Source organism: Danio rerio, chromosome 16, assembly GCF_049306965.1.
Source record: "Danio rerio strain Tuebingen ecotype United States chromosome 16, GRCz12tu, whole genome shotgun sequence".
NCBI lineage: Eukaryota > Metazoa > Chordata > Actinopteri > Cypriniformes > Danionidae > Danio > Danio rerio.
The window spans coordinates 31,393,098-31,408,678 of NC_133191.1; the positions used below are offsets into that span (position 1 = coordinate 31,393,098).

A 15,581-nucleotide genomic window follows, 5' to 3' on the forward strand; every position below is an offset into this window, starting at 1 on the left:
AACGTGAAAGTACGCATGGGCTGAAACTTGAATCAGATGGAACGACTTCCTGTTGGGTCACCACATGTTTAACAAAATAAAAGTCTCAAAGAGTTTGTTGTACAGATGTTTCGTTTGACTTGATATTGAGTTAGAATGCTGTTTTTGCGAAAGCTTTAATGAAACTATTTCACATTTATTTTTGTCTTGCCAATATACTCGACTATTTTGATCAATGTTGAAGCTTTTATTGCTCGTAATATCTTAAAAACCTTTTCCTTATCTTATAAACATGTGATGTTGGGTTTTTATGTTAAGGATCGCTCTTTAAAAGATGCTGGTTTTATTATAAATTTTATTTTATTATTATGTAAATTTCACATACATAAATCCAAGTTTTCCAAAAGCAAACCTCTCTTCATGGTGTTAGAAAAAGAGATTCAAATGTATATAAAAGAGATTTCTCAAAATAGAAAAGCAATTAAAACAATTAATATATGCTCCTCCTTTAACATTTTTACATAAACTGTTTGTATATATGCATTTCCTGTAAAAAAAAAAGTGCATTACTAACTCTTGTAAATAACTAAAATTATAAAATGTGCGAAACATATTTGTATGTAATTTGATAATCATGTACCCTCTCCTCTGTTTTTTTCTCTTCTCCTTTGTTTTTTCACTTATTTCATTCTTGTTAAGAAATGTAAAGTGATTGTATTGTATTGTATAAGAAAACTGTACATGCTTGTTCTTGTTAATAAAAAAAAATGTTTCGTTTGACTTGCTTTCACAAAACTCTGAAATTCTTGTTGCATATTATTATAAAAGATTGAAAGTAAATGGAGTAAAAATTGAAAAAAATGTAAAAAAAAATTTTTTTTAATTAAATTGCGCTTTAAATCGGTTAAAATATTTGCAGAGAAATTAAAAGTGACAACTTGCTGTTGTCAGCAAGTAAAAGTGTCATTTAAATTGCACAAACAGACAGATTGCAAAAAAAAAAAAAAAACTATTAAGAAGTGTATAGCACCAAATATGGGTGTAATAATAAAAAAGGACATGAGTCAAATGTTTTTAAATGAAGTAAACAAGTCAGTTATGTGCTTGGAGAAATGGGGTAAAGGTTTTTTAAAACCATAATTGTATTAAAATAATAAAAAAATATAAAAGAAGCGAACAAAAAAACTATATATGATGATTAGATAATTACTAAATGTAACTTTTGTGAATAAACTATTTATACAAGAAAAGTATAGTACTTGCATAAATAGTTTATAAAATTAATAAAAAATTTCTAAAGCAACAGCAAAAAAGTTTTTGATTATTTTATAAACTAGGAGCATTTTATAAACGGGGATCCCTGACACATAGATGAACATATTTGGGGTCAGTAAAAACAAATTGTTTTTAATCCAGTTTGCATCATCTACTTTCAAAAAGAAAAACAGATTTTTGCTCTGACCATTTAAACACTGTGCACCTTGCAGTTTACGAAGTAACACTGGCTCCAATAAATCACTATACCCTCTATGGGAGCGCCGTCTTCGCAGTTGGTATTTTAAGAATTTATGGCAGCCTAATCTCTTTCTTATATAACATTGCTTAGCCCAGTTCACTATATTCAAGCTCAGCCTCCGTACTGTAGGCGGGCTACATCGCCGCGTTGCCATCTGATTGATGGGCAGATTAGCCAATCGAATCTCTGCCTCGCCAGGCGTCACCAGAACCTTCTCGATTTGAACCAATCTCTCACAAAAGTCGAACTTGAGGTGGAGGCACGTAGTAAATAAACTGAATGGACCACAGAGCGGTCTGCTTTACCCATAACGAGCAATTTTCATTGATTTTTTCCTATTTTTTCTAGGTGTTGTGGAGTGCAACTGACAGCCGTTGGCTACTCTTAGAATTGGCTGTCGGAGGAACGAGCTAAACGTTTGTTTTGGACGTTAGAAAACGTAGCAAGCGGTTAAAACCGTCTGCTGAGCTGCTGAGTGAGTTTCTTCACTGAGGACATACCAGGCCTGTCCAGTTAACGTTAAACGGACAGAATAGAAACCTTGAATTAAGGTACCCAGTGTCGGATAACCCACAAGACAGCATTCATTTCAGGTACAAATTGTATGAGCTGTTGTGCTGTGCTGTCGTATTCAAAGGCTAGCGTTCATTTAGGGTTTTGGCGCGAGATTATTCATTGCTGACGGGACAGTTTACGCATCGGTAGCGCATCCGTGGCAAATGCCACCTGCTCACCAAAACCACATTTGTAAGATTCAGCGGAATACAGAAGCAGGCCAGGAGGAGTGCGCTAGCCACGTCGAGTACACTACAGCGGTTAGCTGTCACAAGGCTGTCCACTGGTCTTGATGCATGCTTTGAGTCAACATTAAAGACGACCGAGAGCAAAAATGTCAGATACGAATAAAGAAGTGGTGGATCTGGTGTGGGGCAGACCCAGCGGTGGAGGAGTTCCTGCATCCCTGTTCCGCAGGTGGTCTCAAGGTAAGAGCTGTTGAGACTTCCTTAAATGCTTAGTAATGCTAGGTTGTGTCAGTTTCAAAGTTACAGATATTGCATAACCACTTTACTCAATTTATAGATATGCATTTGAGTAAATGATAATGACATTTCATGCTTGATGACATTTCTTCATTACTTACATTACAAAATGTAGTCTGTAACATTTTTGTTGCAAAAAAAATCAAAAAGTGACATGTTTCCAGACGTTTAATGTCATGTTTAGACAAAACAATATCACTGTTTTAACATCAGGGTAAAAAAATCTATATATGTTGGAATAACCCTGATTTTCAATCATTTGTTATTCTTACCAGTTGTCATTTTAAATATGTTTATCATATATTTGAAATTTGTAATGTTTGTATGCTTTTTATAGAATAAAACAAATTTTATTATTTTATTTAAATCCATATCTAAAAATCAAATCAAGAGGAACAGGCAACTGTTTATTATGATAATTATTTTCCCGTAGTTGACTGTACATCCATTACTGGTAATGTAACGATTCTGCAGTGCTCAGCAAAGAGCTGTGCCAAGTCCATGTTGCTTCACTTTGACTGCTTGCCCTGTTATGAATTGTGATGCATTGCTAAACAAAGACATGTGACACGAGGTTTGTGATTGCTGCATTGCTTTCTACAGGCTTTGTGTTCAGTGAGACTGAGCGTTCTGCGCTGGAGCAGTTTGAAGGTGGACCATGTGCTGTCATTGCACCTGTGCAGGTATTAATCTGCTTTCTCTTTAGGCGTATTATTTCTCTTAATAAGTAATTATGACTATTAGTCAGCAACAAAGTATGTCTACATCCACACCTTTGTATAGTCCTTAAAATAAAAGCTGCATTGTAGTGATATGACATATAGACAGGTGACAAATTAAAGGAAAATCTTGGGGAACTGGAGCCATTCTGAACCTATTTTCTGTTGTTTAGATTAATGTAGGCATAGGACAATAACCAGTTTCAAGGTTTATCATGGTTTGGAGAAGTCAAGGTTTTAAAACCACTAAACTTTTCTGTTAAATTGTTCCCAAGGTATATGTAAGGGTTTTAAAATATAAATGTTTTGTGTTGTAAAGAAATGTGTGTTTTTGAAACTAATGGACAGAGCAAAAGTCAATGATTTATTTTCACTATTTAGCCAATGTCAGTTGTTTAGGTTACAAAACATTCTTCCAAATACACTTTAATAAGATATAAACACCTTCTGGGACTTTTAAACCAATTTTCTAAATGGCTTACAATTTGAGATTTTTCCATCAAATAATTGCAGGCCTCCCACGGGTCATGGTGGGATTCCTGGAATATCATGGAATATTAAAAGGTCTATTCCTCTCATTGAAAGTCACAGAATTATATTTGTTTATTTATTTTGTTTGTCCATGTCATAGAATATCTAGGATTTTTGGTTGTCACTTCAAATTTTAGTTTCCATTTTATCGAAATGTTTTTTTTTTTACCCTGCTGTTTTCATCTTCCTTTCATTTTTCTTCTGTTTGTTTTCCTAATGAGTGGAAAGTGCACAGCAACTATTTACATATTCATTTGAATGTGCTTCTCTTTTGTGAATGTTCAAATTTGTATATGCCTCAACTTATAAAATGTTATTATTTTATTTTTTTGCAAAACGCATATTTTCTATATAATGCTTAGTTTTGATGTAATGCACACTATGCAATTTTAACTTTTTTTTCATGTGCTTTGTTTATTTAGTTAACTTTGTTTACTTTGTGTCCCTCAGGCTTTCCTGTTGAAGAATATTCTGTTTAACACTGAAGGATTGAACTGGAAAGATATCTCAGGTTTGCTCTGCATTGTTTCAATCCACCTTACTGTTTTGGATACTCAATAATAGGGCTGCACAATATATAATTTTAGCATCAATATCATAATGTGCGCATTCGTAATAGTCACATTGCAGAATAGATTGTTTCAAGTGATCTGGTGAAATTGTATTCGTATCACAGAAAAACTTAATATTGTAATGTCAGATTTTTACATTATGGTGCAGATTTACTCAATAACACAGGGGACAGGTGTTTTTATGACTGAATATCTCTACCTACTCCCAGTCCTTTTTAAATCCATTCATGTTATGCATCTAAAAGTGTGTTCTTCATATTCTTCTGGAAAATTGCTGTATACCTAATGGTAAATAAGGTTGAGATTTACTACTGTGTAGTACCATTCTAAAAAAAATTATATATTTTTTTTATTTCACATTCATAATACTATAGAGCAGAGATGCCCAAAGTGGGGCCCACTGGCCAAAGTTGGCCCATTGTAACCTTTAATTTGGCCACCATCACATCTGAGGGAAGTTAGAAGGATGGAGAGGGTTGGGTAAATTTGGTAAATGAATCAGCTTTTTTTTTTAAAATGTAAATACTGTCATGCATAGAAGACTATGCAAAATACATCAGTTAGCATATCAAGCAAAAAAACTAGTGTAAATCTGTTATAAATTAGATTTTTTTGTTTTTACTTTAATAAATTAAGTATTAAATGTAAAAAAATACTATATTAGTTGCTGTAAAACAATCTTTCCTAGTCATTTTGAAATATATTATTTAATAAATTAGCAAATTAGGCAGCTATATTTACCTCCAACCTATTAGCCTCAATCAAGTTTGGTTTTTGGCCCTTCATAAGAAAAAGTTTGGGCACCCCCGCTATAGACCCTTATTTGAAAAATGACTTGAAATTTAAAACACAGAATTGTTGTGTAAGACTTTGGGCTCTATTTTGACGATCTATGCGCAAAGTGCAGGGTGCAAACGTATTAGGGGCATGTCAAAATCCACTTTTGCTAATTTAAGGACGGAAAAATCCGCTTTGAGTCGTGGCCCATTGTCTAAAAGGGGTTGAGCTTATTTTCTTAATGAGGTGGGTTTTGAGAATAAACCATCATAAATCAGAGTCTCATCTCCTATTCCCTTTAAGAGTCAGTTGCATTGCGCTATACCGCATTTGCTGTTTACATGACGTAAAGTAAGTGTAAGTGGAAAAACTAAGCATTTCACTAGCAAGAAAACAGTTAAACAGAGCATCTACACCAGTGGTCACCAAACTTGTTCCTGGAGGGCCGGTGTCCTGCACATTTTAGCTCCAACACTAATCAAACACACCTGAACAAGCTAATCAAGGTCTTACTAGGTATGCTTGAAACATCCAGGCAGGTGTGTTGAGGCAAGTTGGAGCTAAACCCTGCAGGGACACCGGCCCTCCAGGACCGAGATTGGTGATCCCTGATCTACACCATGAGAATGAGACAAATGATAAACTTTCACTTTCGCTCTCGTGTATTGACCTTATTCTCCGCAGACGAGCGGGCGCTGCCATTTGAATCTTTTTGGCACGAGACTTCCGGTCTCATTCACTTCCATTCATTTTTAGACATTAAAAACTGCTCGTTTCGCTGTTTGATGTTGCAAACTGATATTTCCTTGTTATATTATTTTACTTGGTCTGTATAGTCATGCAAACATTTGTTTGTAGAGCAAGTAGTTTAACCGTTTTTTGCCGTTTATTATTCCTTGTCATTTCTCCCATAGGCGACTGAAACGGAAGTTATAAGACAATCGCGAAAACAGGCGCACTTCCGCATTTTAGAATAAGGTCAATAGGGAAAGCTTGTACACACAGACATCAATTAGCCTATAAATAATTAATTTCATTTGTTAAGCGCAAATATTTGTTTCAAAACTATTTCTAAATTCAGTTCTAATTTCCAGCAAACAAATAAATGAACAATAATAACAGAGTGTGTTTAAAAACCTGAGTTATATCCAAATACACATGCTGTGCCCCATATGGTCTAAAACCTGACGGGTGGGCAAATCTTAGCTTAGCTTTTAAAAAAAAAACAAATATAAATTCGCATATAATAAATAATATTGCTAATAATAATTATACAATTATAACATTATACAAAACCAAATGGTCATGAATGAACTGAAAAAGCCTCCCGAGAAAAAGAAGGCATGAAAGTATGTTTTTTTGTTTATGTAGGCTAGAAAATAATGTTTTGTAAAATTTTAATCCTTTATATTTATATCCTTTATATATAAATAAATAAATATATATATATATATATATATATATATATATATATATATATATATATATATATATATATATATATATATCCTTAATATTTGAATTCTTTTTCATATGTAAAGATATTTGCGTATTGCTCTACATCTTGTGTGTATTAAGCAGTGTGTAAGCGAGGCACACAACTAAAGTGCTCTGAGCTGGAAAATAGACAGGCTTTGTTCTAGTCTATAAAACAGACTATTATAGTTTCTCAAAATAGCAACGCACCAGCAATGTGCCTCAACACGCCTCATTTTTTAAAATCAGAACGCCTATGGGCGCACATATGAGCACAAATGTGTTTGCTATTTAAACAGCGTGGCGTTAAACGTCAAAATGACTCTTGTGCCAAGCTGAAACTAGCAAACAATGTGGCCTTGCGCCACATTGCGCCGGATGTATGATAGGGCCCTTTGTTTTTTGACTTATTGCTTAACTGATTTTATTTATTTAGATGTCATGGCTGTCATCCTCGTTAGTATGTTGTGCATATTTTGGTATTCTCAAAATTTTGCATACGTCATCAAAAAATTACTTCTGAACTGCTATCTTGCTTTTTTTGCCTTCGAATTTAAGGTTTCTAAAATACCCATTTTTACGATTGGTTTAACATTCACTTAATTTTCATTTTTAATTTTCAATCTCTAATATAATTGGCTGATATGGGTTAAATGAATTTAATTACAAGCAAAGCTGGCATATTTTAATGTTCTTTTAACATTTTAATATTTTCTAGTAGATATATTCAACAGAGCAGGCCTCCAACACATGAGCAAGCAGCAAAACTGATCGTCATGTAGGACTGCAAAATATATAGTTTCAGCATTGATATCGCAATGTGTGTATCCGCAATAGTCACAATTTGTGTATCCGTAATAGTCACATCGCAAGGTATGCAATGTTGAGTTTGGATCATAGTTGACCAGTAGCTACAGAATTGCATTTAATTACTGTATTTATACTAAATTTATATGATTTATGCAAAAAAAAAAATCATACTTTTAAAAAAAGTTTTGTCTTGTTTCTAAAGTTTCCAAAACAAGATTATTTTACTTTCCCCAATGGCACAGATTTTTGCCTGTTTTAAGAAAAAAACTCTCAATTTTGCCTTATTCTTTCTGAAGTTGAACACAGAACAATATTTTTACTCAATCTAAGATTTAAAAAAAAAATTGGACTAGAAACAAAACAAAGCAGCATGAGAAAATCTTTTTTTTCTTTTCTTTTTTTTTTGCATTGATTTTTTTTTTTTTTTTTTTGCTTTATAGATTATTTTGCATTCGGTTTCCTGAATACTGTTATACTCCCCAGAACATGGTCAAATAGTGCTGTTTAAATCTTGTGAAACTATTCATGTTGCAATTTTGTTGCAGAAAAATAAAATATCGCAATTTCATTTTTTCCAATATCTTGCAGCCCTACATGTTTATTTTTAATCATACAAAAATGAATTCATGGCTTGACATTGCTGTGTTCCCTCACAGAGGAAGAGCAGCGGACAGTCCTGTGTTCTACCCTCAGTGAGATCCTGGAGTTGGCCTGCCTCAATAAGTCACAGGCCTTTCACCTAGTCACCTGGCCTCACGCTAAAACCACAGACAACAGCGACATCACAGACAGCCACCCAGAGCCCGAGTCCAGCCAGCCTACTGACACACCAAGTAAGATAATCTTTCATACTCATTCTGGGATCCTTAGAAAGAATTTAAAGAATTGAACTGAAAAAAAAATCTGATGTTTTTATGTTAATTTTATTTTTATGTTCATTAATAAATTATATCAACTCTTATTGAAATATGAAGTTGTTATTAAAGTTAATATTATGTAACATGCTTATATTCTATTATATTTTTATTTTAGTCTATGTTGATCTTTGTTGATGCAGCAATAAACAAACAACCTCATTCTGGGTGTTGTGCAAATAGTCGACAAGTGTTTAAATAACACATAACACTGGTATATAATAGTTAACACTGGTACATAATAATTTAACTCTGACTGTGAATGCGTAAGTGTAAATGGCTTGACCTAACATGCTAATGTAAATGTGCTGTGATTAGTGTTTTTAGTAATAATGTATTACAAATATGATCTTACAACTAATTTACCATAGACTGATGTCTCTTGTTAAATGCATTTGTGTTTTTGCATGGTGTGTGTGTATAGCTGCTTTGGCTACAGAGGAGCTTGGATTTGAGAGGTTTCACAGTGTCATACAGTAAGTGCACAAAATCTTTTCACACTTCATCATGTTTGGTTTTACTTGCTCGCCTCTTCTTGTGCTTCCAAAAGTATTAACTCCTGCCAGCAAAGCGATGAAGAAGTGACTCATTTCAAAATGAAGTTAAGAAGTCATCTTAAAAACCATCAGGATCAAATTATCAGTTGTCAATTAGGAAAGACACATTGTGATTGCTCCCTTCACAGGAAGAGGACTCTCAGGACAGTTGCAGAGCTGAAAGAGGCAGTCCTGTCACTGTACGACACCTGGAAGAATAAGTTTGGAGTTCTGCTGTTCCTGTACTCTGTCATACTTACAAAGGTATGACTTAATGTTCTGTTACACATCATAAATCATTCTAATATGTTGATTTGGTACTCAAGAGACATTTATTCTTATTATGAATATTATCTCAATATTTTTTGTGGAAACTATAATACATTTTTTCAGGATTTTCTGATGAATAGAAATATATATTTTTAATTATTTGAAACTGTGTTTTTAGAGTACACATTTTTGGTTTGGTGTCTTTAAGGGCAACACGGATTATTAAAAATGATAAGTTCATTTAAAGCTGAGAAAAGATCATATATACAAATTTTAGATTGAAAATATCTTACAAATGAGCTTTCAGTAAGATTGAGTTTCAAGCCCAGTTTCAAAATTTTCAGCTATATGAAATAATTTTCCAGTGCAGCCATTTTTGATTGTAAAATACTCAGGAGTAACTTTTTTTTTCATGTGTGTTTCTGTGTGTATTCACGTAGTATTCTCAAGTGCTTTACCCATTACTGAGATATCATTCAGATGCAAAAAAGTAAAATCTTTCATTCAAAATCCCTAAATCCAAAAACAAATATAATATAAATATATAAAATAATAATCATGTAAAATCAAGTCTTATTGTTTGTCTCTTGATAAATTTACTGTGGCTTTGCTGAATTTTGTTATCTGACTTGTTATCAACTTGTTTTGAAGGGGATTGAAAACATAAAGAATGAGATAGAAGACACCACTGAACCTCTGATCGACCCTGTTTATGGCCACGGCAGGTAAAATCCTTTCCCGAATGTCTTATTCTTTGGTTATAGCCTGACAGATTAATCTTGTTACTGTAGTATAATTATGGGTTCTCAGCACATTTAAAGTGTAAAAGATTTCATGCATATTTATGTTGAATGCTGACTGTTCTGTATTAATCTAAATCTTAACAAGTTTTTTTTTTATGCTTATTCTTGTAGCCAGAGTCTAATTAACCTGCTGGTGACTGGTCATGCTGTGTCTAACGTGTGGGACGGCGATAGAGAATGTTCTGGAATGAGTATGTTTCATAATTTTTTTTTTTTCAATAATACTGTTTAGACATACTTGCTGTTTTTAAAGAGCCCATATTATACATGAAATAGGGTCATATCCTGGTTGTAAGGGTCTCCAACAACAGTCTAATACGCATGCAAGGTCAAAAAACACTTTCATGGTCTTATAATCTGCATTTATTTTTACCTGATTATCCCAGCGACTCCTGTATGAATCGTCCAGTGATTCATTTGTTCCCAAACCCCTCCTTAGCGCGAAGCTAATCTGCGCTGATTGGACCAATGACAGCCTGTTGCGATTGGTCGACTGCCTTCAGTCAGAGTGAAATGCCAAACAGCTAATCAGCAATATAAAAGTAATCACAGTTCATACACGCTATGTCAATGTAAATACAGACTATGGACTTGAAAATTCAGACGACTATTTTATTGAGCAAAAACTGTCAGGGAGATCACATAGCTTGTCTCACTCTGCTCTTTTCTCACACACACACACACACACACACACACTGCCCTCGTCCTTCCGCGCGCGCGCACACACACACACACACACACAAAAACACACACAAACCTCCGGACGACAACGCACGCGCGCACACACACACATACCTCCGGACGACAGCGCACGCGCACACACATACTACTCCTCCACGGAGCTCCATAAACAAAGCAGCACGCGTCGCGTTTTTAACGTGACTTGGCACGCGATAAGAGAATATAGCCAGTTAACCTGATACAGTACACGCGGTTACAAGTAACAAATCACAACTAAATACATTTGCAAGCTAGAGTCAACGAGGCAATTTTAATCGCACGTACTTACACTTGAGAAATGGAGGAAATAACTAATCCTGACGTCCATCAGTAAGTTACTCTTTACTGATCCTTCCTTTAACAAACCCTGATAAAGTATTCTTTGTAGCATGTAGTTTCCAGAAGTTTTCAGTAGTTTCCAACTGCTTGGTTATAATGCTGAGGTTTCATCTTTGGGTAGACCCTCGATAATATCCATCTGCAGTGTGACTTCAATCGACCGGCATGTTTGTGTGCGTGTGTTTGTGGGTGTGTGTGTGTGTCTGGGATTCTGCGTCAGAGGGCGGGGCCTCAGGTTTGAAATCTCCCGGGTTTGCGCGTCCACGTGAATAACTTGGTTTCGTTCGTACGTCATGGCGAAACACCTAATGACTCGGTATCAAGGCGACTCGTTTGAAGCATTATGAGTCGACTCTTTTATAGATGAATCAACCGTTTTAAACACTGTACACTTACAGATTTAAGCCTTAGCTGGATACTTCACTTCACTTAAAGCTGTGTTACACACTACATGGAGGGGAATTTTCAAAAACCCATAATATGGGCTCTTTAAGAACTCACAGTTACATGTAGTTATCTGCCATCATGCTGTTACAGACCACTTGATGGCAGCATAAGCTAACATTTTGCTCAAACTACAGCATACTTATCAACTGTCTTCTAAATGAATGTAATGTACATTGTCTTTAAAATCTCAAGAAGTTGGTTTAGATTTGAATGAATGTTTTATGTTAGATTGTTTTTGTTTTTTTTAGTACGGTAAACTGAAGTTTAATTATTGCTTTATTTTTGATTTCTCTAGAGCTTCACGGTATTTATCAGCAGGCTTCTGTTGGTTTCCTCACACTAATGGAGTCACTGCGCTATTGTAAGGTGGGTATCTCTTCATACACAGCCTGACAGAAGCTTACAACACCATACTTACTGTTATAATATTGGAGTATAAGTGATGTTACTTCTATCTGCATTGCTGATAAATCTGGAGGCCAGTTTTGGCATCAGGTTTTGTGAGAGATGCAGGGTGTGCGCATGCCAAAACTCACAGTGTGTTTGTGGTTTTGCTATTTTCTAGCTGAACATCTCATAGGGAATTTGTGAAACGTGTTTGTAACATAATAACGTGCTAAAATCCTGACTGTATTGTAAAATCAGGTGACACTTGTCATTCCAGCATGCTTCACACAGTTTAACAAATGCCATCAGTTATATCTTGGTGTCCGCGGGGTTTTAAAATGTCTTGCATTTCAAAACCTAGATTTTAGCCCTTAAATTCACTGAAATATTGTCTTGTAGGTCTTAAATTATTTTAAATGGGTCTTAATTTTTCTTTGTTTATATGAAGCTATCCAATCGCTCCAACACACATCGAATAACCAACAATTCATTTTAATAAAGTTTTTAGCAAAACTTTATTTATAACTAATACTCTAAGCCTGTTGCACATACATTTAGTTTTAAAAAAAAGAACTATTTAAAAACTTATATAAAGTTATGTTGAAAAAATATCTATGTAAAAATCTTGAGGCTGCTTGTTTTGATGCATTATTTAAAAAACTGGCTAAGAAATAACTAATTGGGATTAGTGTTTTGATAGGGCAAGTAAAAAAAAATATTTTTTCTGCTGGGCCATTAAAAATATCATCAGCGTTTAGCCCTATATAGGTCTGAAACTTCATTCTTTATGATCTTAAGGTCTTAAATAGTGTTATTTGACATGGTGAAACCTGCAGAAACCCAGTATATACTAAAAAAATAAAAAGATGGAAAGATGGATGGATAGTCAGATGATAGATAGATAGATAGATAGATAGATAGATAGATAGATAGATAGATAGATAGATAGATAGATAGATAGATAGATAGATAGATAGATAGATAGATAGATAGATAGATAGATAGATAGATAGATAGATAGATAGATAGATAGATAGATAGATAGATAGATAGATAGATAGATAGATAGATAGATAGATAGATAGATAGATAGATAGATTTGATTGATTGATTGATTGATTGATTGATTGATTTCAGACAAAGCCTAAAACTAATATTTTTCCAGACCTGTCAATGACAATTTGCAGGACATAAGCATTGTAAATGGTAATAAGTTGTCAAATACCAGGCAGAAAAAAATTGGCAAAGACAGCACAAAAAGATTTTGCTCAAGATTTTAATGTCTTTATAGTGATGATGAGAGCATGTACGATGGCTGTGGTTATAACTGATTAAATTAGTCTTTTTTTGTTTGTTTTCCAACATTATCATAGAGCTTAATTTTGTAAAATGTGAAATTGAAATTTTGCATTGTGTTTAATTTTGTTGTCAAAAAAGAGAAACCTTAATCATGGGAAAAGGTGTAGTCAGGGATGGATTTAACCAATTAGCAAGGTAAGCGGTCGCTTATGGCCCCAGGAAATCTGAGGGTCCCCACATAAATACCTAGAAGTATAAATTATACCTATAAATTTTATATTTATAACATAATTTTCTATCATATTCTGTATGATGAGGGTCTAAAAAAATAAGTTTAATGTTTATTACATCGCAAATGTGTCCCCCACCCTCAATCATGGAGCACTGAAATTAGGTAAAGATTTAGTTTTAACAACATAGTTTATATATAATTTTTTGTTGTGAATCCATTTTAGGAAAACACATCATTTAAATAGTTTTTCAAGATTCTTAATGTGTTGTTGTTATTATTTTGCATTAGGACAAAATGTAGAAAAGGAGATTGAGTGACATAAGAATAAAAACAGCTAAATAAATCAATTAAAATAAATTTAAGTACTAAAGGTGCATTTTAGAACTTTCAAACCCTATGGAGTTGGAATTGCTTTGGGCCCCAAATCACTAAATCCACCCTTGTGGTGTGCAAGTTGCAAGTGCAAGTTTTTTCTTAATTTTTAAAATAAATTTCTGTTTACTGTAAGGCAAAAAAAAGTAGCTGCTGATGTTAACTCAGTCTTTGTGAGTTCATAATCACACTAAACTATATTGCATTCTCTGGCTAAGAATAAAAAAGAAAGGAAGCAGTGTAATATACTTGTAATGCCACCTTTTACTTTAATTTGGAGCTTAATGAGTGTTAATTTTAGTCCTTGCTTTCAGAAGCTAAATGCCTTCCTGCTCTCTAACACCTTTCAGCATGCCAGTGTTTTGGGGTGAGGTTTTGGCACCTGGCGCACACATTCTGCTTGTTTTATGAGCCTGGACAGGAATCGCTCTATTGTTTTAACCTGTGGAGAAAGGAATTAAGAAGCTGCTGTATTTTGAATGGCACTTTACTAAACACAGCTTCAGGATATGTGTAGTGAGCTGTGTTTGGACTAGAGGAACGCAGGAATGTGTCACCTCATATTTAGCACCATCTGAGCCCCAATCTCAATATTCATGATCTTTTTAATCCGCACACGCCTGAAACACCTCTCTGCCCAAGTCTGCTGCTGATACTCACCTGTTGAGTGATGTGAGCTGAGTGTGAGGGCTTTCAGTGTTTAGATGAACAGCTGGAGTTAGAGTATGCAGAGCTACACTTACCCTTCACAGCTCTTATTTCTTCAATATTCTGCTGCTTTGTGTTAAGCTGCTGTCTCATCTCAGCCAGTTTTTGTGGGCTTTTGTTTGTGGAAGTGATGCATGCCTCTTTTGTATGTAGATCTGTGATCTTTTTTACTATCGAGCCATTCTTGTACAGAACTATACTAGCGTTGTTTGTAATCATATGTTTATTTTTTTTATTTATGAAAACAAAATGTTGTTTAAGCAGTGATGTTAAATGCATTGCTTTATTTTTGTAAGTATTTTTTGAATCATGCTTACCGAAATGCCGCGTTATCCTGCTGGAAGTAGCTGGATGGGTACACTGTGGTTATAAAGGGATGAACATGGTCAGCAGCAATACTTGGGTAGGCTGTGGTGTCGACACAATGCTCATATGGTACTAATGTGCCCAAAGTGTGCCAAGAAAATATCCCCCACACCATAACACCACCACCACCAGCCAGAGCCGTTGATACAAGGCAGGATGGATCCATGCTTTCATGTTGTTGACGCCAAATTTTGACCCTACCATCTGAATGTCGCAACAGGAATTAAGACCTATCAGGCCAGGCATTGTTTTTCTAATCTTTATTGTCCAATTTTGCTGATCCTGTGTGAATTGTAGCCTCAGTTTCCTTTTCTTAGCTGAAGGGAGTGGCACCCGGTGTGTTCTTCTGCTGCTTTAGCCCATCTGCCTCAAGGTTGCACGTGTTGTGTGTTCAGAGATGCTCTTCTGCATACCTCAGTCAGTTGTATTGAGTGGTTTTTTGAGTTACTGTTGCCTTTCTATCAGCTCGGACCAGTTTGGCCATTCTCCTCTGACCTCTGATATCAGCAAGGCATTTGCAATCAGAGAACTGCCGCTTACTGCATGTTTTTTCTTTTCGGACCATTCTCTGTAACCCCTAGAGATGGTTGTAGATCAGAAGTTTTTAAAATACCACCATGCCACGTTCAAAGTCACTTAAATCATCTTTCTACCCCATTCTAATGCTCTGTTTGAACTGCAGCAGATCATCTTGACCATGTATACATGCTTAAATGCATTGAGTTGCTGCCATGTGATTGTCTGATTTGAAATTTGCTTCAACAAGCA

The 15,581-nt window shown here is 34.8% G+C and overlaps 1 protein-coding gene across 3 annotated transcripts in view; it reads left to right on the forward strand.

Moving 5' to 3' along the window:
• The first annotated feature begins 1,745 nt into the window (after positions 1–1,745).
• mindy3 (MINDY lysine 48 deubiquitinase 3) overlaps positions 1,746–15,581 on the forward strand; it is a 103,570-nt gene continuing 89,734 nt past the window's right edge. Inside the window, exons 1-10 of one of the 3 annotated variants that reach the window (XR_012391558.1) lie at positions 1,746–2,478; positions 3,139–3,218; positions 4,236–4,296; positions 8,077–8,253; positions 8,759–8,810; positions 9,020–9,134; positions 9,792–9,865; positions 10,055–10,134; positions 11,745–12,659; positions 13,908–14,751. Coding sequence is in view for 2 of the 3 variants with exons in the window: in XM_068214021.1 (XP_068070122.1) it covers positions 2,385–2,478; positions 3,139–3,218; positions 4,236–4,296; positions 8,077–8,253; positions 8,759–8,810; positions 9,020–9,134; positions 9,792–9,865; positions 10,055–10,134; positions 11,745–11,815 (804 nt within the window). In the remaining variant the exon portion in view is untranslated. 3 annotated transcript variants of the gene reach the window in all.